We start from the raw sequence: 26,781 nt of genomic DNA on the forward strand, positions 1-26,781 counted from the left end.
CCCCTGAATGGACCTATTTCCCCACCTGTGCAAATGGCTGAGCCCAGGCCACACCGGGGCCCAACAGGCCAGTGGGGCAGAGGCCAGACGGCACTAGCCTACCACCTAGTGGCTGTTCCACCTAATGACATGGCTGTGGTGGCTCGGGCCAGTGGCCTGAGGGAAGACCTCAGGTGGTGGGGCTGCCAGAGGTCAGCCCATCCCCTCCAACTCTCCAGGAACAAATTTACAGGGGGCAGAGGTAAGAGAGCTGGACCCTGCCCAGACACAATGACTTGAAGGAAAAATGAAACTCACAAAGGAACCCATCAAACCTCACTATGAATGACGTTGGGTGCCTGGATAGGGTCAGGTTCATCAAGGAGGCTGACAAAGAAGGGGCATGGTGGGCACAGGGGACCTGAGGTTGCAGGAAGCTCCAGCCCCCCTACACTACAGCCCCAAAGCTGCTGATGGGGTGAGGTGAGTATCCCAGAGGACATGACCTTTAAGGGGCTCTAGACTAAAGGCAGCACAGAAGAGGGAGCACCCTATACAGAGCCTTTGACAGATGAGTAGGCCCAGAGGTGATGACTGGAAGGTTCCCCAGGTCTCTGTCTACCTCAGGGAATTCCTTCCTGAACCCTCTGGACAGCTGAGGACAAGACCAAAGAAACCCAGAGGGGTCAAAGATAAGAAAGGCCAAGCTCACCCCCTGGCTGGTGTGGCTCAGTGGATTGAGCGCCAGTCTGTGAACCAAAGGGTCACTGGTTCAATTCCCAGTGAGGGTACATGCCTGGGTTGCAGGCCAAGTCCCCAGTTGGGGGCATGCGAGAGGCAACCAATTGATGTATTTCTTCTTGCACATCGATGTTTCTCTCCTTTCTTTCTCCCTCCCTTCCCCTTTCTCTAAAAATAAATAAATAAAATCTTTAAAAAACCAAAAGAAAAGCCAAGCCCAGATTAAGCTCTGTTCTGCTCTCCACCCTACCTGTGAGTCAGGTTGCCAGGTCTGGCCCAGTATGGAGTTGGGTGCCAGCTACAGAGCCACCGCTGCCTTTATTGTTCTCAGCCCAGTGGGAAGGCACTCCCAGACGGGACCCTCAGCCCACCTGTCTGCCAGGCCTCAGCTGTGTCCCCTCAGAGGAGAGTCAATGGCACAAGTCGCAGTCCAGCCATAGAGTCTCAGAATCCTGGACGGGGCTGCCAGAGACCCCTCTGGTTCACACCTGGCATCCTGGGTGGTCCTGTGGCAGTGGAGGGCCAAGGTGGCTTCAGGCAGGCTGGGCAGGTCCCACTCGAGCTCTCAAGCCAGCAGGAGAATTGCCGCGTGTGTAGGCACTGGGAGTGGGCCCTGTCTCTTGTCCTTCCCCCAAGGCTGCTGGGAACACTGCCTCCCCGACCTGAAGGTCTGGAAGATGAGGAGTAGGGATGAGAGGTGTGGAGCAAGGGGCCTTCCCTGATCCACTCCCTCCCACTGTGCCTGAGGCTCACCCTCCAAGTGACTGGGAGCCCTCTCACCTGTCCAACTGCTGCCCCTAGGTCAACCAGGGTCCACATCCCCCAGCCTGCCAGGCCCTGCCTGAATTCACACTTTGAGGGAAGGGGGAAGGGAGAAAGGAGAAACAGGCAGGGGGAAGGGGTTCCCTAGCCACAGGAGGTGGAGGAGACCAGAAGAGCTACCACATCATAGCAATGCCTCCCCTGGGAAGCTTGGAAAGCCAGAACTGTACCCTGGTCTCCTGACTTCAGCACCTGTGCACCCAACAAGCTGGGCTGAACAGCCATCACTCTGTGCTCAGGCACAGTAGCCCCTGAGTCCTCAGTCCTGCCCTTCTTCTTCCTTTCTGCCATTCCCTTTGCTTACTATGCTCTTCCTGGGGCTGGAGCCATGAAGAGGCAACACAATCCACCCCCTCTGCAGCACTCTGCAATTAATTCTCCATCTCTAATGATGATCTTGGTAGTCAGGGTTAGGCCCAGAGCACTGACTCGACTATGTCCCCCACCTCCACCCACATCTGAAAGAAATGGGAAATTGAGGCTGTTAGGGACAAATGTCTTACCCAAGACCACACAGCCTGGTCACATGTGGATGACCTCAAGAATCAGTGGTCTCCCCAACTCTCCAACCCTGCTCCACCCACCCACCCAGAGCTTCTGGAGGTGGGGGAAGGAATTCACTACCATCTCAGATTCCTGGTCTCAAAGATGGTTTCCTCATCGCTATCCAGTGAGGCCATCTCGGTGGGGTCCTCGGTGTTGGCGAGGAGGCCGTAGCTTCTCCTCTGGGGTTTCTTCAACCTGGAAGCAGTCCCAGACACGATCAGTGGCTGTCTTGAGTCACCTCAGGGGGCGGCTGACACCCTACATGGCTTCCTGCCTTCTCCCATGATCATCCGTTGTCTCTGCTCTCCACCTCCTCTGCCCAACCCCCAAAGTTTTCTGCAAAACTTCCTGGCCTAATTGTTTTTCTTTTGCCTCATAATATTCAGAGTACATAATTATTTGTTGCTCTTATGTCAATAATGGGAAGTGGACTCTTCCGTTGGCCAGGACCTCTCGAGGGGGAGCTGTTACCCCACTCTACTGATGAGAAAACGGAGTCTCAAGAGTGGGGTGAGGGATATAAGATACTAAACTGAGCACTGTCTCAGGCGCCAGCCCCCGCTCCTAACCACCATCAGGCCACCTAAGGATAGGGGCCTTCTGCAGCAGATGCAGCAAGATCAAGTACTCAAAGGGAACAAGAGCATTGTGCAACCCACAGGAGTGTCAGTGGGGGACAAAAACGGCCCCTTTAAAGCGCCTGAACATGGTCAGCTGTGTGTGACAAAGGCCCTCTAGAAGTCATCCCCGGACAGGAAGCGAAACAGGGAAGTCGGAGACTGAATCAGAAACTGGCAGGGTATGTGGGCTGCAGGGAAGGAACTCTCTAGGTGGAACATCGGTGGAAACAAGAAACTAACTTCGGCCATCTCCGGTGCTGAAAGAGCCGGATAGGGAAGAGCGATACCGTCCAACCCCTGCCCAGCGCGCCCTCCTCTCCATTCTCTGGGCAGGGTGGCTTAAAGGGGAGGGTGAGGCTGGCGGGAATCCCAGGCCCAGGTTGGGCTGGTGGGGGTCACCTGTGTACAGGGACTGCAGAAAAAACACAAAGAGAGCGCACGCCCTCCCCAAGCCGCGCTGTCCAGCCTGTATTGCTACGTCCGAGAACCCCACACCGGTGCACCAGTAAGGAAGTACCAAGGTCTCACGTGACCCATGTCGCCCACCCAGAGGACGTGACAAACCGCTCACGCCCACTCTGGAGGGCAAGACGCGCGCTGGTTGGGCACGCCAGGGAGGTGGCAGCGTGCGCCTGATGTACCTGAAGGCCCGGATGAGGAAGTAGAGCGCAGCCAGGCAGATGAAGCCAGTAAGCACGTACACGGAGCGCAGCAGCGACGAGCCAGGCAAGCCTGGCGGCTGCAGGTGCGTGCTGTTATGCGACCCAGCCGGCTGGCTCCCGTTCGTCAGGGCCTGCGGTGACGAGCGTGTAGCCTGCGCGGGGCGCAAGGATGGGGAAACAGCCTCCTGGGCTCCGTAGAACAGCGCTGACAGCAGCAGGAACGTCGGCAGCAGCTTCGGTGGCACCACACACGGCCCCATGGCCCTGCGGAAGCAGTGGCTCTGACCCGCCCCCCGCGAGCTTCTGTCCCTCACTGGCACAGGACGGTACCAACCAATGGTCCGCAGGGGGCGGAGTTTGGCATTCGGAAACGCCCGCCCCTTTTCCGCTAATCCCGCTTCACCTCGGGCATCCTGGGCTTTTCCCACACTGCTCTGCGCCTCGCCAGCTGTGCACACGTAACTCCCAGACCAAGGGACGAGTCAGAAAAGTAGGGTGGTCTACAGGCCACATGGGAGCCGGTGCCTTCCGAGGAACAAGGTTCCCAATTGCATAGCGAGGTCAAAGACCATCCCAAGGGGCAAGGCCATGCCAAACTCAGCACAGTAACCTGAGCCTCTCCCACAGGGGCCCGGGAACTCTTGCTGCTTTGGTCCCCAGTCCTACTCTCGTGCTACGGAGTAGGCCCTTCTGGAGATTAAGCCTGCCTGTCCCAGACTGGGCATCCTACCCTGGGTGGCAGGGGGGCACCCTAAGCCATCCTGACCCCACTGCATTGACCCAGACCTGAGTCTGCTGCCACCATCCTCCGCCTCCCCACCTTGTTCAGTTGACCTGACAGGCTCAAAGCCTCATAACAGGGCCCGACCCCAACTAAGCCACCAGCTGAGAGCAAGCTTGGCCCTGTGGGCAACACAGATAAAAGTGCCCAAGGTCACTTTGTGAGACATCAATAACCAGGGCCCTGAGAGACAGGTACCTATCTCAGATGAGGGGGCCCAGAGACCACCACCTCCTCCTCTCAGGCTGAGTGTGCCCCCAGACCTACCCCAAGATGATGAAGTGACTGGTCTGGTTTAGGTCCAGTTAGTACCCTGAACCAAGGCCAGAAAATGCCGTAAGCAGAACCCCGCTTCCCACCCAGCCTCCACCTAAGGCTCAGGAACCCACCCTCCTCACTCTCACTCTCTCTCTCTCACACACACACACAAACACCAGACTCAAGATTTCTGGGTAGATACACCAGTCCTTTATTTAAATCTGACTTCCATGTCCTGTCACACTGTTCCAAGTGAGAACTGGCCATGTACAAGCTGCCACACACACACACTTGTCCTCCTTGAGTGACTTGAAGCCCTGAACTCCAACCTTGCCAATGAAGCACCTGCTGGACAAATGAAGAGGAAGTGAAGAAAGAACTAGAGCTGGCTCTGGTAGGGGGCACACACAGAAAAGTGCCCCCAAAGGATGCTCTGGGTTGGACAGGAAAAGAGAATCCATAGGGAGGACCAGACACTGCCAGGGCCAGAGGACCATGTGTCACCCCCCAGAAAAAAACTTACAAGTGACAGGCTGCAAGTGCAAGGGGCTGCCTTTGGCTGCTGCTCCCTGGTGAAGTCCCTCTTGGGACAGTACCCTAGGTCATCACTGCTGTTGAGCCATCCTTCCAAGTCACACTGGTTTTCCTTCAACCTGCCAAAACAAAGGAGTATTACCCTAGGGACTTGGACATGCTCACAGCTGCCCCTCCCCACCACCCCCCAAAACCATCCACAGCTCCTAGGAGGGTCTCAAGCTTGGGCCATCCTGGCAGAGGCCCCATCATGGGCTGGCATGACCAGGGCAAGCCTGAGTCTTGACCAGACCACATTCCACCCCTAAGCAGAGCCTACTACCCACTGGGATGGAGCTGCTTAGAGAATAGCGTGGGCTCTGGGAAAAAAACTCATGGTGCCAACAGACATCAGAGAGCTACAGTTAGGAGTGTCTTAAGGAGGTCTGGAAAAAGACTGTCAATTGATGAACAAAAAAGCCAAAAGGCAGGATGCTCAGTGCTCTCCAATCCTGCTTATAGATTGAACCTACTTGCAAAGCGTGACTGCCTGGGCTGCTCGCCTGGCTGCAGGCGGGGAAGAGCTAATGACCAGGATCTGACTTTAGTTCCAACTTGGTTTAAAAAAAGAAAAGAAAAGAAAATGAAAAAGCAAAAAAAGTCAAAGAAACATTACCCAGGCACATAATTTTACTTTCAAATGAGCTCTTGACAAGAGGGATGTGGACACGAGCAAAAGGAGTTACCTCGAATTACAGGGCTATTTCCACATATGAGCTAGCCAAGGGAGCAGCTTGCGTCTCAGAGGTTTCTGTTGGGCGCACAACACTTCTGTCCTCCGAGGGGCTGCAGCTTCCATAGGCTAGCGGAGAACTCTCAGAACTTGTAAAGCAACAGCACAGCTAGCTAACAAGCAGTCAGTCTGAGGTCGCCCAGGGACACTGCCTGCCGTCTGCTCCCTGGCCTGCTTCTAGGCTGTGCTGTCGGGTCAATGTCAGGTGCCTGTGTGTCTACTGTCTCTGCTGAGCTGCCCACCCCATAGAGCCCTCTGGCTGCCACTGCCAGAAGCCTTGCAGGGCCACCTTGAGGTCCACCCTGCCTACTCCAGTCACCCATCTGCTCACCTAACCAGGACCAGTGGCAGTCGGCTGTCACAAGGGGCCTGCCAGCGTCAGTTTATTCTGCCTTCCTGGTCTAGCTCTCTGCAGACCTCAGGCAGGACTCACAGACCTACTTCTCAAATTGCCCTCTCTGCTGAGTTCTGAGTGCCAGGAGCTTGCAGCAGGAGTGTGTTGAGCAATGAAAGGGAAATTGTCAGAGCAAGGTTCATTTCAGACGGTCTTTTAATCAGCTTCGTAAAGCCAAAGAAACTGTGTACAAGAGTTCCTTAACCACTTCAAATACAACATCAATGGGATATGCATACATCTTCCAGTAAAAAAGGACAATATAAATAAAACATTTTCAAGAACCTCTCAGGGACATCTTCGAGTCTACTGTGAGCCATACACAGCAGATGGACTGTACAGGCTGGGCCCAGACAGCCAGGCACCTCTGCTGCCACCTGGGGCAGGTCCTTCCATGCTACACTGGAATTGGAAAAAATTGGAAAAAAGCCACAGCCTGCTCAGCTTCCAACAAAGAGCGGACTCAAGAGTTGTCCAATCTCAAAAGAGACTTCAATTGGGGGGCCCAACATCATAGGCTAACCCCACTAAAAAGGTAAATAAAAAAAGACAACATAACCAAAACTAAAAAACCCACACAACCCCCAACGGGCTTTTCAAAAACTCATGGCTCATGGTTTAAAAAAAAAAAAAAAAAAAAAAAAAATCTGAAGTGCTTTTCAAAAACGTTTTTAAAAGCCTTAAAAACTGACAGCGCTTCCTTAAGAAGTAAAGTCTAATAAGCCATCTAGGGGGTCAGAAGCAGTCAGGCTGTGTTTAACAAGATCAGAACTGGTAAGACTACAAAAGTGGGTACAAGGAGGTGTGTTCACTACACATTAACGATTCAGCGAAGCTCCCAAAATCTTTAAATATACAGCCATTGGAAGGACGATCTTGAGCAGGAAGGATTTTTACTCGTTGTGTGTAGCTGAGAACAAGAAGCAGGTATAGTGTAAAAGCACTGAAGCACGCAATAAGAGGCAGCATTCCACTCCCGGGTCCAGACCTGAAGAGCTCGGCCCTGCAGCCTCGGGAGCAACCAACCCCCCCCACAGCTGAGGGTGGCAGGGCTGGGTGGCCACACATGCACTTATGCTGCCTGCTCAGCGGGCCCGTCTCCCTTTCCTTCTTGGTCAGTCTGATCTAACTTTAATGTTTTGTGGTAGAAATAACTGCTGGCATGGAGACCTGAGAGGGCAATCTCGTCCCTTATGGGCAAGCACAGCGACAAGGTCTGAGTGTTGCTCACAGAGGGTGCCAAAGCTTGCTGAGCTCCCACCACAGGCCCTCGGAGTGTGACTTACCGTAACTGTCATAGCTGTCTCTATAGGACCCTCCTGAGCTCCGGTCACCATAGCCACCACCCTGACTCCGGCTGTAGGAAGGAAACATGTGGATGCTGGAGAGTACTTTAGTCTCCTCAACCCAACCCTGTACCAGCATCCCAACAGAAGCCTGCCACACACTCAGGCAGGACCACGTCCTCACCTGCTGTAGTCTCTGGAACCACCATAGCCCCCACTCCTGGACTCGAACCGGCTTCCCCCATAGCCTCGGTCCCCTCCTCCTACAGACAGGGACAGTAAGGACAAATGAGTACCACCTCCTTCCAGCAATGCTCCCATCATGTTAAGGGCCTTGGGCTCCAAAGTGGCACTCACCTCTGGAGAACCCACGGCCCCGGCCTCGGCCCCCACGAAAGAAGCCTCCTCGGCCCCCAGCAGAGCCACCTCGGTACCCACGGGATCGGCCGTCAGATGACTTGCCAGCCTGGTCAACTCGGATCTGTCGCCCATCTACAGACTGTAGGGACGAAGAGGTTGGCTCAAATCAGCTTCTGCACCTCCCTACTCTTCAAGCGTGAACCCTCTACATTCCCAGAGCAGCTGCCTCTCACCTTCCCATTCATGGCCATCATGGCGTCCTTGGCATCGTCGATGTTCTCAAAGGTGACAAACCCAAAGCCCCGCGACCGTTGGGTCTCCCTGTCTTTCACGACCACCACTGTGCAGGGGAGAGGTCTGAAATTGGCACCCAACGTCCCCAATAGTTGCCCTGCTCAGCTCCCACCAGGCCGGCACCAGCCTCACCTTCAGAAATTTGTCCATATTTTGAGAAGACCTGCTCCAGTGACTGCTCATTTGTGTCAAAACTCAGCCCTCCAACGAAAAGCTTGCCTTCATCTGATGCCATGGTAGCCTGTGGCAAAGGATTGAAATCCTGAGATACTCTAGGAGAGGGATTCATCATTCATCTCTCCCTCCTCTTCTTTATACAAATAACGTTTGTGGGAACACATTAAAAAATTATCTTTCTGCCATTTATTGTCCCAGGCCAACACTCAGAACTTAATTCAAAAAATTCCGTTAATTCCTTCATTGCTACAGGCCCTCTGTTCCCACGCAGGGCTCCCTGAGAACAGGCCAAGTTCTTTGTACTCCTCAGAACAGCCCTGGCAGGGAGCCCCAGGTTATGCCCTCAGGAGATATTTAGGGCTGGACACCAAAGGGAGGTATCTGCCTCCTTTATCATCTCGGTACTTCCTTTTGCAAAGAGGCGCCTAACTACTAACAGCACCATTGGGGTGGGGATGGCAAAGTCGTTGGTCCACTGTAGGACGCCTGTGACAGGTGGCCGGGCACTGGGGCGGGTTCCAACGTGGAGTGGGCATATGGGGCCGGTGCTAACTTGGACAGACCCTTTCTGGCCTGGAAACGCACAACTCGAAACCCAACTGGGTATGCCGGTAGGGGAGTGAGACAATGGGTCCGCATTCGCCTCATGCAAATTCAAAGAGTAACCGAGGAAGCAGCATTCCAGGCCGGGGATCGCCACGTGGCCCCGAAGCAGGCCCGCCCACGCCACACGCATGCGTCCTCCGCGCACCTGGAGCCACTGCATCCGGGCACTCGGCGCTCCCGCCATTTCGCGGGGCGCAGCCTTGCGCTCACGGCCGCCATTTTGCGGCGATGGCGACCCACTTTCGGCGAGCCTATGCCACCGAGGGGACGCCCTCCGGCTGCGGCTTGACCCGGTCTACCGCCGCCCCTCGCCGCCAGTGGGGCGGACTCCACCCGGGGCCCGCCCCAGCACTCCCCCTAACCAGGGGCGTGTCGCCGCCACCCTGTTTCCTCCGGCCGGCCCCAGGCCGCCCGCCGCCCTGGGGCCTTGGAGCCAGTGCCGCCAGGGCCCTCACCACAGAGTAGGGCAGGTCCCTGACGCAGGTAGGAAGACAACGCAGCAAAACGACAAGAGCCTTCTAACGCGCAAGTGAGGGGGAAGGAGTCGGGAGCCGGTCTTATGTACGCCGCCGCTGGGCTCCGCCCCTCAGGTACCGCCCTCTGCGCTGCGCTGGCCAATCCCAGGCTACACAGGGCAGCGGCCACGCTTTATACCCATGAGCTGTAGGCCGGGCTTGTCTAGGTCACGCCCCTTCCGCCCTCTGGAGTCGGGCGCTGTGATTGGCGGGGACCCACTGGTCTGCAGTCCCCCGCCCTCGAGCGGGAACAGGACCCGGGCAGGGCTGACCCGCTCCGCGTACCCACTTCCCGCGGGGAATAGAGGCCTCCAACCGCTGTTAACTGTGACCTTTGCTGTGCTCCAACAATTGCCTACATTTCGACCTCACTCAAGTTCCCATAGAGACCGGGGCCCAGTTTTGATACCTCAACATTTGAATCCCGACAACAGTGCTGATATACTTGTCCATATAACTAACATCCCAGCACTCCCAGGACTCCAAAGCTCCCGAATACACCACGAGATCGACCGCAAAGCCACCCAAACCCCCACACTGGGACAAGCTCATTTATGTGGACTACAATTCAAATTCTCCATACTTCCCAGCTTTGGGGAATCCCAAGTTCACCCAATCCAGTTTGCCTACAAAACCGACCTGCATCCACCCACATGCCAATACCCGCCTAGCCAAACACTTTAATGCATCCCAGCCCTAGATAGCAGACTGACCCCCACCTGACCTTTCAAGCTCATCACCAGTGCCAGTCCTCCAGTCCCCACTGTACCCCTCCATTCAGCTCAGCCCTGGCTTCCCCTTCACTAGGCATTCCAGCCCTCCTGCCCCAGCACACCCAGAACCCACTCTACCTATGGAGGGCCGGTGCCTCTCTACCACTCCACCTGCCTCATTTCCCTGTCTTTTCAAAGCGTCCCAAGATCTCTGCTATCAGGAAAATGATTTCTGCAGGGATCCTCAAACCTTTGGGAGTCCCTCTTGTAGCCAACACCTGCCGCCTGCTCAGGACTTCATGCTGTCTCCTGTGGTCGTGTACCCTTCCATGGGGTGAAGGAAATTAGTGCAGACTCCTGCCTGTCTGCCAGACCAAAGATCCAAGCTACATCCCTGAACTAGAAAGTCTTCAGAGGTTTTGCGAAGTGCCCTGTTCATTCGTTCATTCCATCAGCACATATTTATTAAGCGTTTACTACGATCCCCTTGCTGGTACGGGTTGCACATGTATCCACGACGGTCCTGGGTTCCCGTCAAGGTGTGGACCCGTATCTGTGGATACATGTCCCCAGGTGCACCTGCACCGGGTATAGTATGGGAATTGTGTACTTGCGTCACAAGTGGGTAAAATGTCTCCGTACCTGTTTCTGTAGTAACAAGTATGCGTGTCTCTGTGACTCAGCGTGTAATCAAAACCGTGTGTGTGCCGTGGGGTGCTCTCAGGGGGACTGGGACCACCTTCATTCCTGCCACAGCGCTGCGTCACGTTCACCCCGCAGACACTAGGGGGCGCTGCGGCCTAGCTCTCATGCTGACCCGTTCTCCCCAAGGGCCGCTACGAGTCCCAGCGTGGGCGGGGGTCTCTGTCTCACCCCACGCCTCAGCTTGAGCACTGGAGGGGTGGGTAGCCGAGGAGGAGGAGGCTCAAAATAGCCGCGGGCGGGGGTGAGGCTGCTATTTGCGGCCTGGAACGCGAGGTACTCGCCGCCTCCCCGGCGGGGACGGGAGATTAGGCCTGGAGGACCAGGTCGGCGCATTCACAAATTGCCCTTCCCCAAAGGGCTGCCGGGGAGGGGGCGTCCCCCTCCTAAACCCCCACAGTAGTCCCCTTAACTACGGTTAGGTGCCCCACCCCTCCCTCACAGGCATCGCCATGGAGACGGCGGGTGTGGCCACCTAGCTCCTGCACCGCCCCCTCCATCCTCTCCACAGGTCCCCACCCACCGGATGCCGAGTCTTACTCCGACCAAGAGTAATGATCAGGCGGGAGACAGTAATGAGGACCTCAGCCCTGGACGGTAGTGGCTGGGATGAGAGACACTTGTATGTGGGAGACCCGGGGGACGCATAATTATCATCCCCTTCTAGCCTGCTGGGCAGGGGGGAGCCAGATGGTGCACCTGGCCGCTGCCGAGCAGGTGTCGTGGCCCACAACCGCGGGGTCCAGAGCCAGGGTTGGGGAAGCACAGACTGTGTGTGCGCGAGTTGCCAGGTGTGGTGCACGTGTGCCCGTGGGCAGTGGACTCGTGGGTACAGAGAGAGAAACAAGGATTTCTGGGGACTCATACTTGTGTGGACATGAAAATGGGGCTATGTGCGCGTACACACGGGTATGGCAGTGAGTGCATGGAACTCACGTGTGGGAAAACTGGTATGGAGGTGCGTGCAAGCACATATGGGAACATACTTGCATGGCACTCTGTGTGGAAGATCACGGGGTTGTGCGCAGATCCCAAAGCTTGTGCATTCAGGATGTGGAAGTGGGAGCAGCCAGGGACAAGGCTGGGTGTGCGTGACTGGGATGGACTGGTCTCACAAAGCTTATCTGTCCATGGCTGGTGGCATGACTCATGCTCCTAGGGTGGGCACACAAGCAGAGGAGACACACAGGAGGCCAGAGCCAGAAAAAGTTAAACTGCCCCCTACCCAGTTCCCACCTGCAGGAGGAGGTGGGGGCTTCTGGTCCTAGGACACCCCAGGTGGTTGCCAACTGTGAACACAGATTTAGCTGCCCTGGGCTTAGTTTCTCTCATTTCTAAGAGGGGGTCTCCCCATGGAGGAGGATTCAAAGGGCAGGGGGACAACTGACAGAGCTGCCTGTGACTCACAGTCCAGGAATGTGGAGGCTGACTTTTTTGTGCCTGCCCAGGCCCCCATCCCAGGAGTATAAAGGCCAGGCAGTGACCCCAGTCCCCACAAACTGCATGCACACATGATGGGCTGCAGAGTGCGACCCTGGGGAGCACAAGGAGATGCAGACCTTGTGTATTTGCCCCCTCCTGCACCTAGGCAGAAGGTCTGTAGGAGCCACAAGCCTGCCTCTCCCATCATACATGTTTGCATCCATTTCATGATGGCCCCTTCTACTGAGGAAAACTGAGGCACAGGGTGGTAAATGCAGTGTGTGCAGCAAGCACACACCAGACATGCATTCAGGCATAGGACATGGAACAGGAGGAGCTAATCCCCATGGATGCCCTGTACACTTGACCTTGGACCCCACACAAGACTTCTTCACCCACACACAGGCTCCCCACAGGCACAAGGTGCTTGTGGCATCTCCATAGCAACACTGGAATACACAAATTAAGAGTACTCCCTCCCCAGGCAGCTGCAGGGACTCAGAGAAGAGCTGTGGGGCAAGCAGCCCACACATGTGCCCACACCCCCCTGCACCTGTCCCCACCAGAATCACCTGGCTGTGCTCCAGTAGGCCTGTGTGGGCGAGTCTGTAGCTGAGTACTGGGCATGTCTGGGAAGAGCATTACCTTGGGTGAGCAAGTCTTCCAGGACCTGAGTGCCCAACGCTGGTTGGAACTTTCAATTTTGCGGTTTTCTTATGGGAGATCTTGGCCCAGGCTAAGAATGGAGGTGCAGTTCGATTTAAGGGTCACACAGTTGATTGAGGTTGTGGCAGAACCAAAGTATAGGTTGGGACCAGTTTGGGTGTGTGTGTATAGTGTTGTGTATTAGGGTTGCTGTGTTGCAGAACAGGGAGCCAGTGGATTATGCAGGAGTGTGCTTCATGTGAGTGTCCAGTAAGAAGGTATCTGTCTGGGGCTGTGAGGGGCCCTGTGTGGGAGTCTGAGGTGGTATTGCTTCTCCCAGAAGCCTGCAGGGAGCATCTGGGAAGTGAGAGTGGGTGCAATACAGTTGGGGCCAGCCTGCGAGGGGCTGCCTTCCCCTGCCATCCTGTGGGGCCAGCCCCACCCAGATACCAGAAATGTTAGGGGGTGTCCTCCCCACTCCTGCCTGCTCCCTGACCTGTAACCTTGGCCCAAGCTCATTCCCTTGGTCCCATGCACCCAACACAGCAGCAGCTGGCTCCAGGGAGGGGCAGTGAGGTGTGCGTGGGTGGAGGCTGGAATGTGTCATGGGTGATAAAGGAAGGGGCCCCCAGAGGGGGCGGAAGTAGGAAGTAGTGGAGGGGCTGGTGGGACAAAGACCAAATGAAAATAGAGGGAGACCCATACAGGAACAGAGACAGGCCAAGAGACTGAGGAGGGCAAAAAGAAAGAGGAGACAAAGACAGAGAAGGAGAACTGGACTGAGGGAGAAGGCAGAGAAGAATGGAAACCAGGGGCAGACTTGAAGGCAGCAAAGGACACAGAACTAGGGTATGGCAGTCAGGAAGCAGGGCCCCAGGTGACAGTGGCCCTGCCCCCACCCACAGGCGGACTGCTCTCCCTTGAGTGAAAACCAGAGGCTGCTGGTCCTCTGCCCTCCAAGGGTTGGGCAGCTGGGTGGGATTGGAGTCAAGACTCCTGGTTGGGCCCCAGCACCCTTGGCTTGGTAACTCTCATTCCCAGTGATCCTGGACAGGAGGGAGGATTCCACCAGGCCTGGTGGAGGGCAGCTCTGCCCCACCCAGTCACTTGCCCAGTGCTGGGGGTGCAACTGGCCCCAGGGGCACATCACTCACTCCAACTTACCAGATGGCTCCTTGCCAGAGGCCTGCCTGGCTCCTCACTAATGTCCTCCCTACACGACCCCCTGAGTGACTTCACCCTTTGGCATTTCAACACCATGCAGCTAGCCCCAGTGACCCATTTGGCCACCCCCAGAGAGCTCTGGCCTCAAGCACAAAGCTATGACCCCAGTGACCTTCTCCTGCCCACCCACAACAGGCCTCATCACCCCAGGAGCACCGCCCACCTGTGAGCCACCACCTGGACTCAGGCTCCAGCCCTTGGTGGCCACACCTTTTCACACCACCGTCCCCACCCTGGTCTGTCTTGAGCTCTCTACCTGAGACCAATGGTTTGGCTTACATCCTCCCTGGCTGGCACTGCCTTCTCTGAGTAACTCCTGGTCACAGCCCAATCTGAACCATAGCCAGGCAGCGACGTGGACTTCCTGCCCCGCTAATCTGTCTGGGGTCCTCAATAATCTCTGCCTAGAGGCTGGTCAGATACTATGGGCTCATAGAGGCACTTTCCTCAAATCTCCCAGCTCCCTGCAGTCCCCTTGCCAATCACCTCGCTGAGAACAAGAGCCCCCTTCAGACAACATCCCATCTGTCCCTCCTTATGCCTCTCCTCTAAGTTCAGGCCCAGCGTCCAGCCACGTCCGTCCTGTATGTTCTGGTCTCTGTTCCCTCCACTTGCTCCTCCCAGGTCGCCATATCATTTCCCAAACTACAGACTTGAAGAATCAGTTACCCGTTCGGGTCCTTGGCCTTTTATTTCTCCCCCATCTTGATTTCCCGGCTGTCTCGCAAATGCACCTGCTTTTATGTCTCCTGGTCTTTGCACACGCCGTGCCCCTCACGTGGGGTACGCCTCATTCTTCTATTTGGCAAAGGCCTAATCCTTTCGCAAAGTCTCAGCCCAAGCGCCCTCCTCCGGTTCGGTCCCCCGCGCTCCCCCAGCGTGGGGTCTGCAGTACTCCCCCAGCCCAGGGTCTCGCACACGGACTCGTGGGGGATGGGGCAGAAGGCAATACCTAGGCGTGAAAGGAAGGGTGCATGCAAGAGCGCTGGTGCGGGTAGGGGGTAGCCACTTGCGGGGCCCCCGGATACGCCCCCTCTTCCGTCCAGGCGTATCCGCCGCCGTCAAAACTGTCGCTAGAGGGAGGGGTAGGGTGCCTAACGCCTCCGCTCCATGCTTGCGCACTCAGCGCTGTCACCACTTAGTCCCGCCTCAGGGTGGCAACTCCTCGCCACTATTGGTGTGTACGGAGAACCACGGAAGCAACCAATGAGGTGTCCCCACTGGTGGGCGGGGCCTGTGCCGCAGTAGCCCTGTAGGAGATGGGCAGGGCGCCCTCTTCACGGTGGTGTCAGCCACGTTTCGCGGCATGTTGCCCTGGAAACCACGTTTCCACCCTGGAGGGTTTCCGGGGACCGCCTCTTCCCATTCATCTTTTTCCTCAATGGAAGAGGGGGCGGTGCTGGGCTGACTAGAACCCTGGCGGTCCCAGCAGCCCCAACCTCTCTGGACGTCAGTTTACATTTCCATACCTCCCACTCCCGCTAGGTCGGACCTGCTGCCCCTCCGGCCGCTGCACACCCTTGGTTGGGCAACCCCAATCCACCCCCTGCAGGTGTGGGCGCTGGGACCCGCCGTCCCCCCGCAGGATGGAATCCTAGGACCGCCGGGGCAGGGCCAAGACTCTCGCACCCCGGACTGTGCCCTGAGGGGTAGGTTCTGGAGCTGCAGGGAGAGAGAAGTACTTTCCGCCCTGTATTGTGGGGACACAGCCCCGTGATTCAACGAGTTGCTCAGTCGACTACCTCCCTCCGCATCCCCTACCCAGCTCGATGGCGTTCATCTGGGTCACAGCACTCAGTCCTCAGACCCGGGACCGGACTGCATAGGCGGAGGTTTCCACCTGAGTTGTCCCACCCACGCTTCCGCCACCTGCGGGGACGTTTACGCCGTTGACATTGAGGTCTGAAGGGATCAGCCTGACCTGGGAATCCTGATACCTTTTTGCTGTGGGCAGGCGAGGATGATTCGGGGGTGACTGGGGCGGTGAATGACAGGAGGGCAGAAAGGCCTCCACAAGGTGCCTCCAGAACATTCCTGGGAAAGTTTCCCTTTGAAGCTTCTAGGGTCCCTGGAGCAGGGATTTGGATGGCAGAAGCTTGGGTCATCACAAATTGGCCAGGAATAGTCACTATTTCAGAAACACCCCCAATTGTCCCTAGGCAAGTGATGCTTCTCTCTGGGCCTCCATAAATGGAAGTGTAATTAGATCTTAGGTGGTAGTGCTTGTTAAGTGAGGGAATCCATGTAAAATGACTAAATATTATGATTTCACCCAAAGTGGATGAAAGTGGGACTCCAGGCTGTCCAGGTTGAGGTTGTACATGCAGACTGAGGGAGTTCCCAGGCCCAGTAGGGGAAGCTGAGAAGGTACAGCCTGGAGGCTGGATGCAGGAAGGTCAGTGCTGGGAAGTGCTGGAATGCAAGGCCAGGGAGAGTTCACTCAGGGCTGGGTTGCAATGCCAGGGAGAGTTTACTCAGGGCTGGGTCGCCTTGCACACCAGTCCCAGGCCCTGGAAATTATGGATTCCTTACTAAAGCAGATTGGGTCCTCTAGAGCCCTGGTGGTATCCTGGGAGAGAGGGGTCTTGGGTCAGGGGCCAAGCAGAGCAAGGAATCCAGAGGTCAAGGCCCCATAGTCTGGGCCCACGCCCTGAATGCAGGACTTCCTGCATTGGGTACCGGTGGTGGCCCGCCCCTCCCTCTGCAGGGGCAGCTTCCTGTCCATCTTCATCCCAAGCTATGGAGGAGCCTGAGATGTTAAGGGATGCAACCCTCTCTCTCTACATTGGGACCCACTTCACACTCAAGAGATTATGGGAGACCCCAGCATCCCACCCCACACCCCCCATGCCACTCCCAGGCATGTAGGAGCAGGCACTTTTTCACTTATGTCATTTTTTGTTTATTACTTGAAATCATGGTGTTTGTGTAGGTTTTTTTTTTCTTTTCATACAGGAAACTCACAAAAGGTGCAGGCATACCCCACAGCCTGACCCCCACCCCCAGGGCAGGTAATGCTTTCTTCAGGGGGCCATGGTGAGGGATCTGGACTGGGCAGTGCCTGTTCCTGCCTGGGGCTTCTATCCTCAGACCCTGGGGGGACACAGACATTACTTAAAAATTATTTTTAAGAAAACAAACAAAAAAAAAAATCAAGGGAACACACATTTAAATAGGTATCCAAGACAGTTCTTCAAAAACAAACCCGCCCTTTTCTCCTTTTGGAAAAAACAAAACAAACAAAAACAAATCCTTTACCCCTAACCCTCTGATCCCTCCCTGCCCACCCCACCCCCCACAAAAAAATTTACAGAGCTACAGTTAACACATGATGTTCACATCTGAAACCATTAACTTGAAACACATAATGAGGGGGTAAGGAACTGGGGTTCATCTACAGGTAGGACAAAGGGAGACAGGCAAGTGGTAAGATGTCTTGTAGGACAGACAGGTGGGGGGGAAGGCCCAGACATCTCCATTTATCAGTAAAAAAGTGAATGAAAAATAAACACCCCCATTGAAATGGCCCCAATGGGGAGGGGGTCTGTCCCTCTGCTCTGGGGGCCAAAGACCCCAGGGAATGGGCATGAATGGGTAGGTTACAAATTAGACCAGCAGCAACCCCCCCCACAGGGGGTTAATGCTACACAGTGTAGCCCCTAACCAAGAGATTCACAGCTCAGCAACAGCAACCCCTTCCCCCTCCAGGTTGCAGGAGGGCCACCCCCTGACAGTCCACAGGCCCAGATCCCTTAGGTTGGGCTGAGAAGTAGGGCTGGGGGCATCTCCCCAGCCCCATAGCCATTTCTCTCCTGATTTTTCAAGGGATTTCCAACTACTATTGGCTCAGTCAGAAAATTAACAGTCTATAAATACCCCAAGCTCAGAAAGAAAAATGGAGGGAGGGGGGTTGGAGAGTGGCATCAGAGTATATAGCACAGTGCGTGGCCAGCAAAGGCTGGCAACAGGTCTGTTCTCCTTCCTTTCCTGCTAGGGAAGGGTAGCACATCATCATCCAAACCCAAGGCAGGCTCTGGTCAGCCTCTCCCCTGAAACAGCTTTTCTTTTCCAGGAAAAAGAAACCAAGAAGAGAAAAAAAGTATAGATGTGGAAGAGACAGCCACTGGTCTGTGTAGCTGTGGGTCCTGTGAGGTGTTTGGAGCCCTATGGGGCCCTGCTGGCTGGGGGAAGGCCAGAACTGGCAGTGGGGGTTCTCTTCTCCACGGCCCCCTCCTGTCTGTAAAGTGCATATGAGGCATCTACATTTTTGACTTAAACCTGAAGAGGGTGGGAGGGCTGCAGAGCCAGCGAAAGGGGTGGGGCAGCTTCCTCATCTCTGCTCTGAACCATCTGGAAAGACTGCTACATATGTGGAGCTTGGGAAGGTGGGCAGGGAAGGAAGAACCCTGTGTGGCTGAGGCAGGGCAGCAGGGCAACAGAGTAAATGGTGGGAAGGTGGGGAGGTGTGTGCTGAACCAAGGAGGTAGGAACCCAAGGCAAGGGAGGGTTTTCGGAAGGTTAGGAAAACCATGGTGAGAAGTGAAACTTAAAAACAGGATGCTGGCCTGGGAGGGAGGGGCCTCCTGCAGTACCCACTGCCTGCCCTCCTGAGCTGAGCAATACTCTCAGCCACCCTGGGGAGGGGCATGGGACAAGATTCCTAGGCAACCACGAACTCTGACTTGATGTCAGGGTTGACTTCTGGCTTCCAGACAGATTCCTCGAAGTCAAGGCCCAAGCCCGCAGCCTCACTGGGGCTGCCACTGCTGCCTCCACTGCTGCTGTCACTGCGGCCAGCCTTGCGACTGGGCGGCCAGTGGTAGGGGCCGCGGGCATCCCGCCGGGCCTTTCTGCGGAGCCGTTTCTGCTGGAGCAACAGTTGCAGGCGTTCCACCTTGCAGCGGGTAGCTCGGTTCTCTGTCTGCCGCAGCCGGTCCCCTACAAAGGAAGCAGTGACTGTGACTCCCTGGGAGAGGCCAAACTCCCAGCAAATGCCTCCCACCCAGCATAAGGCACAGCCCAGGCCTACTGGACACTCACTCCACTGAATCTTGAGTAGACCCCTGGGGTCTGTGGGTTCATTAAAATGTGTTCCAGCCCTGGTCAGGTAGCTCAGTTGGTTAGTGTCATCCCTTATGCCAAGGTTGCGGGTTGATTCTTTGTTAGGCACATACAAGAATCATCCAATGAATGCATAAATAAATGGAACAAATTAACGTTTCTCTCCCTTCCACTCTTTTAATTAAAAAAAAAAAAAAAAAAAAAGAGCCCTGACCAGTGTGGTTCAGTTAGATGGGCATCATCCCACAAAGCAAAAGGTTGCCAGTTTGATACTCAGTCAGGGTACATGCCCTGGGTTGTGGGATCAGTCACAGCTTTTGAGAGGCAGCCAATCAATGTTTCTCTCTCACATCGATGTTTCTTTCCCACTTTTCCCTTTTCTCTCAAAAATAAAATCATAAAAAAATTAAGAATAGAAACAAACTTGTTCCAGGGTCCAGCACACTAGCTGTGAGCCCTGTGAAGAAGGCAGGGCCCATGTCCAAGACAGGCACTCAGGACACAGTCATTACATGAATTAACTTCAGATTGAGCCCTTCCAGCTGCTTTTGTGACTGAGAGGAACTCAGGCTTTGTGCCTTGGTTTCCCCTTCATGGCCTGGGTTGGGGGGCTCACTGGAAAGACTGGCATCACTGGTCTGCGCAACTGCAGATTTACAGGGTAAAAACAGGTTGGGGGACATAGGTTGCTGTGTGGGAGAGAGGAAGCTGCCCCCCCCCCCCTTTAGCCTGACTAGGCCATTCACAGAGGATCCACCTGCCATCTGGAGAAGGTGCCCAAGTGGAATGAGGAGGAAGTGAGGACAACCCCCCCTTGGGAAGGCACAAGGACACTTTGTGCTCTCAACACACAAACCCTTCTCTCCAGACTCTCCCAGAGCAGGCGGAGTGGCAGCTGGTGGCTCCCCAGCCTGAGGTGGATCAGCTGCTGCGAGCTGCACACAGAGGGGCCTTGAATAGTGAGGATGGGCAGGGTACCCTGGACACTCACCCGTGGGTTTGCCCAGGCGGGCCTGGCTCAGGGAGGCCGAGGCTGTGGCTGCCAGCTTCTCACAGGAGGTAGTTTTGGGGGTGAGGTCTGCAGTGGGTGAGGCTGGTGCACATTGGGCGTGGCATCGCAGTTGGGTCAGTGATGGGGGCATTCCCTGGTAGTGCCGTGTAGCACTAAGGAGGTCATTGAGGATCTGCAGAATGGTGCCAATGTCCCGCCGTGGCCGCCCGCTGCTGTCCTGGCAGTTGGGGTGCAGCGTGCCTAAGGGGGGCAGAGCATGTTGGTGAGTGCACAAGGGGTGGGACCCTGGGGCAAGAGTGACATGAGGAACCCCCACCAATGTGTGGGGACACAGCACCTATTGAAGGGTCATGAGTGTACATGGAGACCACAGGGTAGAATTGTGAGAATGTGTCCCACTCTGGATGTATATGCATGTGCGTGTACCACTGCAGGGATAAACGTGGAAGCCACTGACACCTACCAGAGAAGGTCCCTGAGAAGACCCCTGGAGCGTGGTTCACGAAGCTCTCGATAATGGCACCAGGTTTGCGGGAACGGGAGGGAGGGCTGCCTCCAGGGGTGGATGTGGGGCTGGCCCGGGTGCTGGCAGCAGGGGAACAGTCCATTTGCTGATGGGGAAGGGAGCACGTGAGCTTAGGGTATAACCAGACCTTGGGGTCCAGGGTCCAGGGATAACCTTCAAGCCCAGAGTCCAGGGAGAGCCTTTGAAACAAGGGATGCAGTAGGGGCTGAGTCCCTGTGCCAGTCCCCCGCCCCCAACACCATGTCTAAGCATAGCCCGTCCTTGGGTTCACAGGATAAACCCTTCCCAGACTCACCTCGGGGCAGGTGGTGGGGGCTGAGTGGGAACGGAAGGAGCCAGCTGTCACAGATGAAGGGGATGCAGGTGCAGGGCTGGTGGGCACTGGGGGAACACGGGCGGCGCTGGATACTGGCCGGCAGGGAGAGGACATGGGGGTGGTCATGCTAGGGTCTCCACGGGTGGCCGCAGCTGCAGCAGCAGCAGCAGCCAGAACATGGCGGTGTTGTAGCGGGGCGTGCTGGGCCGCAAGCTGAAGCTGGACGAACATCATGTGGTCACCCACGCGAAGAGCCAGGGTCAGTGGCGAGCGGCCCGACAAGAAGTCACTGACCTGCAGAGAGTGGCCTATCAGACCCAAGGTACCAGCCCTAGGCGCCCCTGTCCCATCCCAGCCCAGTCCCCCATGCTGTGTGACCTGGGGCCTCTCGCCGCCCCTCTCTGGGCTCTGGGGTCCCTGTCGGTGCCACGGATGCTTAAATAAAATGAATCGGTATTTCCGGAAGCCGCCTCCGCCAGCCCGGCCCGGCCCGGGCGCCGCTGGGGGCTGTGGGGACAGAGGCAGGTCAGACAGGGGGGCCTGGCCCTCCCTGGCCAGCTTGGTTCTTTCAAGGGGAAACTGAGGCCAGAGGGGACAGGGCCTAGCTAGAGGTCACTGCCCTCAACCCTCACCTTATACATTTTACCGTCCCTCAACCCCCAAACCCCCTATGTTTATGGCACAGGGAACTATCTCAGGCCCCCTCCCACTTAAGCCACGGGGGTGGGCAGCGAGTGGGTGGAATTGCTGGACAAATTCTTCATCCTAACCTTTGCTTTCTCAAGATAAATATTTATCTGTCCTGGGTGGGGCGGAGGCTGAAAGGGAGGCGTCACTGCTGCAGGAGGGGCCCTGACTGGTTCCCTGGAGCCAGAATCCCCCAGGGCCTGAACGCAGCCCACACAAACATGAACCCTCCAATTGGGGCTCCCTTCCACAGAGGGTTTGGGGTGCCTCAGACCCCCAGCTGCACTAGGGCCTGGCCAGCACAGAACTCTCCCCAGAGGCCGGCCTGGAGGTTGGGGGGGAAGGTTTCTGAGAAGTGACACAGGCTGGATGACTCAGAACAACCGCCTCCCAGCTCTCCCCTGGCAGCGGCTGGTGTAACCTTCTGTGCTTGGTGGCCTCAGGGAGGAGGCGAGGGAGGCAAGCAGTGCGAAGCCCCCAACCCCCAGTCCAGCCTGCATGATCCTCCCTTATCCCCAGAAATGCCCTTTGCAGGAAGAGCAGTTGGGGTGCCCCCCCCACTCCCTCCCGCAACTTCCTCCCTGGGGAGAGGGATTGATTGGGCAGGCATGATGTGGTGGTGCCAGGCAGGGAGCAGCCCTGGGAGTCCAGCAGATCCACCCAGTGCCCCCCCCCCCAACCTCCCTCCTAACACAGGTACCCCGGGGGCGGATGCGAACCAAACACACAAGGCCCCCTAGGAAACCACATTTCCCCTCCCCCCCAGAAGGGAGCTCTGTTCACATCTGCCCCAGGAAATTAAGAGCCCCTTTGGGGCTGCCAGGACCCCTGTTCTTCCCTAACCCTGCCACCAGTCCTGATGGCAGACCACCCAGTTCCTGGCGCCCCTCCTCTTCCACTCTAGCCTGCTGTTGAGGGCAGGATGCTACATGTCGGGGAGGGGGCGAGGGCCTCAGGCAGGAGGAAGGGAAGCGGCTGAGCAGGTTTCCTGCGGCTGGCCAGCCCAGACAGGGAGGCTTAGACCTGCCCACCCCCTCTAGGGGAGGGCAGCAGCCTGCTTCCCCCACCCTGGCAGCAGGCGGATAGCTGAGGACTGTGTCACCCTCCTGGGAGGAGGCCCTGCCGCCAGAAAAATGAGAAAAGGAGGGGGGGGAAAAAAGGCTGCAACAAAACCGGGAATCTGGGTGTGTGCCAGCCCAGGCCTCCCTCCTCATCTCTCTCTAGGCTGGTTACTAAATATTTTCCTAACATCCTGTGCTGGCCTTGCTGGGTGGCTAGTTGCCCCCCCACCCCTCCCGCTTTAGGGGCAGAGAACAAAGGCCAGAGAGAAGGGGGAGGGGTGACTATCCACCCCTCACAATGGGGTCAAGGAAGGCGGAAGGAGTGTCACCCAGGCCAGCCCCTCCCTCTCCTCCCCCCTGCAGAAATTTTATAAAGGTGGCTCTGGGGTAACTTCAATGGCCCTGGAGAGGGTTGCTCAGCGACACAGGCCCCAGTGGTGGGAGCCTGGTCCAAAGTCACCCCAGTGCAGGCTTATGATAGCTTGACCCCCTCCCCCATGACAGCAACCGTGGGAGAGAAGGCCCTCAAGATCAGGTGGTGTTTGGGGTGAGGGGGAAGAGGAAGCTGGGTGACCAGGCCAAGAGGACAACAAGACGGGGCAGCAAAAGTCCCTTCCCCAAAGGCCTTCTGCAAGCACAAACAACCCCAGGCTCTTCAGGGGGGCTGGGTACTGGACCTACTACCACCCGGGCTAGGAGGGGCGGCGCACATCTCACCTGGGTCTCTGTCAAACTCTCCAGGGCCTGCATCACAGACTGTTCTGGCCTTGAGGCCTGAGACTACAAAGAGAGGGAGGAGAGGAGACCCTGAGTATGCATTCTGGGCTGGACACCAGGACTGGGAGGGCCCTGCTAGGTGCGGATGTTGGGGGGGGGGGGGCTGCCTTGGAGGGCAAGAGAGGCCAAACGTGATGGGGACCATGCTGGCATGAAAAGGGGCTCCCCACCCATGTTGGGGCCTCCTCAGCCATTTACCATGAGGCCCGCCTCCACGGTGGGCACGAGAGTCAGCTTGCTGCCATCCCCCACGCCGAACTCCTGCAGCTTCCCCGAACTGAGCCGGCTGGTGGGGGGGGGGGGAGGGGGAGGAGGAAGGAAGAGGGTGAGGCTACAGCATAGACCAGGCAGGGACACGGAAGCAGAAGCTGAGGGAGAGGTCTGTACTCTGTGCTTACTGAGGTGAGACGGTAGTCTTTCCACCCCCATCTCTAACTGGCCCCTAGACCCAGGGCCGTGAGCATGGGGCCGAGGTTCCCTCTCTGGCCCCGGGACCCCATGCTAGCGATTCAGACTCCTCTCAAGGAACACCATGTCTGGACAGTGGCACCTTTGCACCTCAGCAAGGCAGTTTTTCATTACTTGGGTCCCATTATGACCTGTGACATTTCCCCAGCCAACCGAAAGCCAGCCCTGTTTATAATTCACCCACTCCGGCCCTGGGCTCATCTTTCTCGGCCCTGGGTTCGTCTTTGTAGGGCCACAGGGCTTAGCCTTCAGGGGCTTTGCCTGGCCGGGCTCCCCCTCCTCCCTCCCTCCCTCCCTGGCGCAGGCCGAGCCGCTCAGACAAAGGAGACCCTCCCCCTCCCGCCCCTCCCCCACTGGGGCCCCTCCGCTGGGGATGGACACAGCGTGTCCCTGGAGGCCCGCGGGAGGAGGGCTCCCCAGCTTGGAGGCGATTTAAATACCATGGGGGAGGGGGAGGCTAAGGGGAGCGCTCGGTGGCGAGAACAAAGGGGGGCAGAGAGAGACAAGTGGAGGGAGACAGCCCCGCAGAGGGGGCCGCCGAGCAGATGCGTAAACCCGCAAAGACGAAGGCAGGGGAAGCGACGGCAGCGCACCCCACCCCCGCAGCCGGGAGCACCGCACCGCCCCGGGGCTCCTGCAGTCCCGCGATGGGGGTCGCCTAAGCCAAGGCGGGGGCACCTTCGAAGCCGTCTTTGTGCAGCGACCCCGGGCAGGGGAGGGGGCCGAAGCAAGCCGGGCCGAGCAGAGGGCGCCCGAGAGCGCGCCACCGCCCCCCCACCCCGCGTCTGGCCGCCCCCTTCCTTCTCTGAGCCGCGAGCTCTTTGTTCCCGTCCGGAGGCCAGGGCCAGAGGGGACAGCAGGGGCTGGAGCGGCGCTCGGTACCTACGTGTCTTTGTGGAGCAGCGCCAGGCGCTCCTTGGGCACTTTGAGGCGCTGGGACAGCCGCTTTCGCAGCCCCTCTACCGTCTCGTCGGGGGACACCGACAACTCGTAACGGGTGCCTGTCGTGCTGTGGATGGCCAGGCTCATGGACGCCGCATCCGCCACCGGGCCCAAGTCGCAGGCCCCGCCGGGGCCCCCGCGCCGGCAGCTCCGGGCGCTGCCGGGCTGCGGCTCCATCCCCGGCCCGCGATAAGGGGCTGGGGTCCGCGGGGCGCCGCCAATCCTCGCCTCGCCTCCGGGCAGGGCAGGGTAGGGCAGGGCAGGGGCTCCCCGAACCAGGGTCCTGGGGCCACTAGGGACAGGAGACAGCGCGTGATCCCTTCGAGAAGGTCCCAGGAGCAAATGGCGAATCAAGAATCCCAGTGGCGCTCAGGGGTCGTGTCGGCTCGTTGGGGCGCCTTCCGGGGGTGGGGACGGCACTTTCGGCTCCTCTCAAGGGCGGCAGGCGGCGACCAAGACACCGGGGGCGCGGGGGGAGGATCCCAGAGGAGTCGGCGCCGCTAGCCGGCGGCGCTTAGTGCGGTCTGCCGCTCGGGCCGCGCTTCCCGGCGCTTCACCTCCCTTAGCAACTACCGCTGCCGCCGCCGCTCGGAGGATCTGGGGGTGAAAGTAACAAGAAAAAAAAGTTATAATGTAGCAACGTTTCAAGGGGCGGGGTCTCCGCCCCCTCCCATTCACTACTTACTCTGCCGGCCCTGCACTGACCAATCCGCGCGCGGCAAGCGCTTAGTAGGCCGCACAGGCCAGCAAATGAAAATAGCCGCGGCGCTGTCCCACGTGGCCGCCGAGCCCGCCCCTGGCCCCGCCCCTATCCCGGTGGCCAAGGGGAGTGAGGCGGGGGCGGAGCTGGCGTCGGAGACGCCGGCCCCCAGGCCCCCGCCCGCACTAGGGGCCATTCATAAGGCCGGGTGCCCACAACAAAGGGTGAACGGTCCGGAAGGGTGCGGGACTCCGGGGAATTGTGCGATGTGAGGGCAGGCATTGTCCCTGCTCCAGGCAGGATGTCGAGTTGCCTCTCCCCGCGTCGATCCGGGAAGCTACCGCGGGCGGAAGCGAAAGGCAATCACCGTGCCTCATAGCTGGGCCCGGTTCGGCGGCTCGCGGGAGGGTTCGACCTTGGGGCGTGAGGTCTCCACGAGGTGTGGGGCTGTGGGCGAAGCCTGCATACCGGTGACGTGGTCGGTGTCGGGGCCACCCTTCCCGTGCCGGTGCCACCTCGCGTCCTACCCCAGTCTCGCGGGCCGAGCCCGCTTCTCTAGTCGCACCCGCCCGAGCTATGACGTGACGCGGCGTCCCTGATGCGCCCGCGCGCCCTGCTCCGCTCGGGGCTGCTGTGAGTCAGCAGCGCCGGCGCGCCCCCTGCCGGCCCCGTCCGGGAGCTCTACCGGGAGTCTTGGGGAGGGGGCAAGAGGCTGCCGGGGGCAAAAGTGAAGCCAACGGACTGCGGGCGTGGAGAGCCTCGCTACGAGTGTGAAACCTCTAATTCAGGAAAGTGGGGCAGTACAGCGGAGTAAACAGGCTGGAAGAGCAACTAGCTCAAGGTCACTCCGGGGAAGGGGAGTGCCTCCGGGGAGGGGGCGGGACGGGGGCTGAGGTCCCGCCAAGGGGGTGCTGGCTGCGCCTAGCTCCTCTCATTCCACGTCCCGGGGGTGCTTCCCAGGACTGGAGATATCCTGAACTCTGCCTGCCCCAAGAACAAAGAAAAGTGGGACACCCTTAAGAGCCTAGAGTGGGGAAGCCCTCCTTGGCCTACGAGATCCCGCCCACAACTCACCGGGCTCGGCCAGTCGAAGGTTTCAACAGTCCCGAATGTACCCACGTACAGAAAAAGTGCGCGGTGGAGGGGTAGGTCTGGGGTCCAGCAGGCAGCCCCGAACC

The 26,781-nt window shown here is 57.8% G+C and overlaps 3 protein-coding genes across 7 annotated transcripts; all 3 read right to left on the reverse strand.

The window, feature by feature from the left end:
* Nucleotides 1–1,019: 1,019 nt before the first annotated feature.
* FAM174C (family with sequence similarity 174 member C) lies at nucleotides 1,020–3,830 on the reverse strand. 2 transcript variants are annotated; one of them, XM_090289158.1, is made up of 3 exons: nucleotides 3,350–3,699; nucleotides 2,167–2,283; nucleotides 1,020–1,390 (listed from the first exon to the last, which is right to left on the reverse strand). In XM_090289158.1, coding segments are annotated over exons 1-3 (399 nt in total). In that variant the 5' UTR covers nucleotides 3,631–3,699; the 3' UTR covers nucleotides 1,020–1,389. The 2 variants fall into 2 exon arrangements, with proteins under 2 accessions (XP_090145284.1, XP_090145285.1); XM_090289159.1 differs by lacking the exon at nucleotides 1,020–1,390 and having other exon boundaries at nucleotides 2,163–2,283; nucleotides 3,350–3,830.
* A 766-nt stretch (nucleotides 3,831–4,596) lies between these two features.
* On the reverse strand, nucleotides 4,597–9,381 carry CIRBP (cold inducible RNA binding protein). 3 transcript variants are annotated; one of them, XR_016513477.1, is made up of 8 exons: nucleotides 9,288–9,381; nucleotides 8,182–8,290; nucleotides 7,989–8,095; nucleotides 7,753–7,894; nucleotides 7,580–7,658; nucleotides 7,396–7,466; nucleotides 4,933–5,062; nucleotides 4,597–4,757 (listed from the first exon to the last, which is right to left on the reverse strand). XR_016513477.1 is itself a non-coding variant. In XM_090289157.1 (7 exons), the coding sequence occupies exons 2-7, from the start codon at nucleotides 8,282–8,284 to the stop codon at nucleotides 7,003–7,005; spliced, it is 519 nt and encodes a 172-aa protein (XP_090145283.1). In that variant the 5' UTR covers nucleotides 8,285–8,290; nucleotides 9,288–9,380; the 3' UTR covers nucleotides 6,248–7,002. The 3 variants fall into 3 exon arrangements, 2 of the variants coding, with proteins under 2 accessions (XP_090145283.1, XP_090145282.1); XM_090289157.1 differs by lacking the exons at nucleotides 4,597–4,757; nucleotides 4,933–5,062 and adding an exon at nucleotides 6,248–7,019 and having other exon boundaries at nucleotides 9,288–9,380; XM_090289156.1 differs by lacking the exons at nucleotides 4,597–4,757; nucleotides 4,933–5,062 and having other exon boundaries at nucleotides 7,026–7,466.
* An 8,364-nt stretch (nucleotides 9,382–17,745) lies between these two features.
* On the reverse strand, nucleotides 17,746–26,781 carry MIDN (midnolin). Of its 2 annotated transcripts, XM_090289160.1 has the most exons (9): nucleotides 26,678–26,781; nucleotides 24,848–25,500; nucleotides 23,692–23,779; nucleotides 23,434–23,496; nucleotides 21,347–21,475; nucleotides 20,948–21,262; nucleotides 20,590–20,737; nucleotides 20,106–20,366; nucleotides 17,746–18,991 (listed from the first exon to the last, which is right to left on the reverse strand). In XM_090289160.1, exons 2-9 carry the CDS (start codon nucleotides 25,078–25,080, stop codon nucleotides 18,714–18,716), a joined length of 1,515 nt encoding a protein of 504 aa, XP_090145286.1. In that variant the 5' UTR covers nucleotides 25,081–25,500; nucleotides 26,678–26,781; the 3' UTR covers nucleotides 17,746–18,713. The 2 variants fall into 2 exon arrangements, with proteins under 2 accessions (XP_090145286.1, XP_090145287.1); XM_090289161.1 differs by lacking the exon at nucleotides 21,347–21,475 and having other exon boundaries at nucleotides 26,678–26,778.

Source organism: Furipterus horrens, unplaced genomic scaffold, assembly GCF_987537825.1.
Source record: "Furipterus horrens unplaced genomic scaffold, mFurHor1.1.pri manual_scaffold_10, whole genome shotgun sequence".
NCBI classification, from domain to species: Eukaryota; Metazoa; Chordata; class Mammalia; order Chiroptera; family Furipteridae; genus Furipterus; species Furipterus horrens.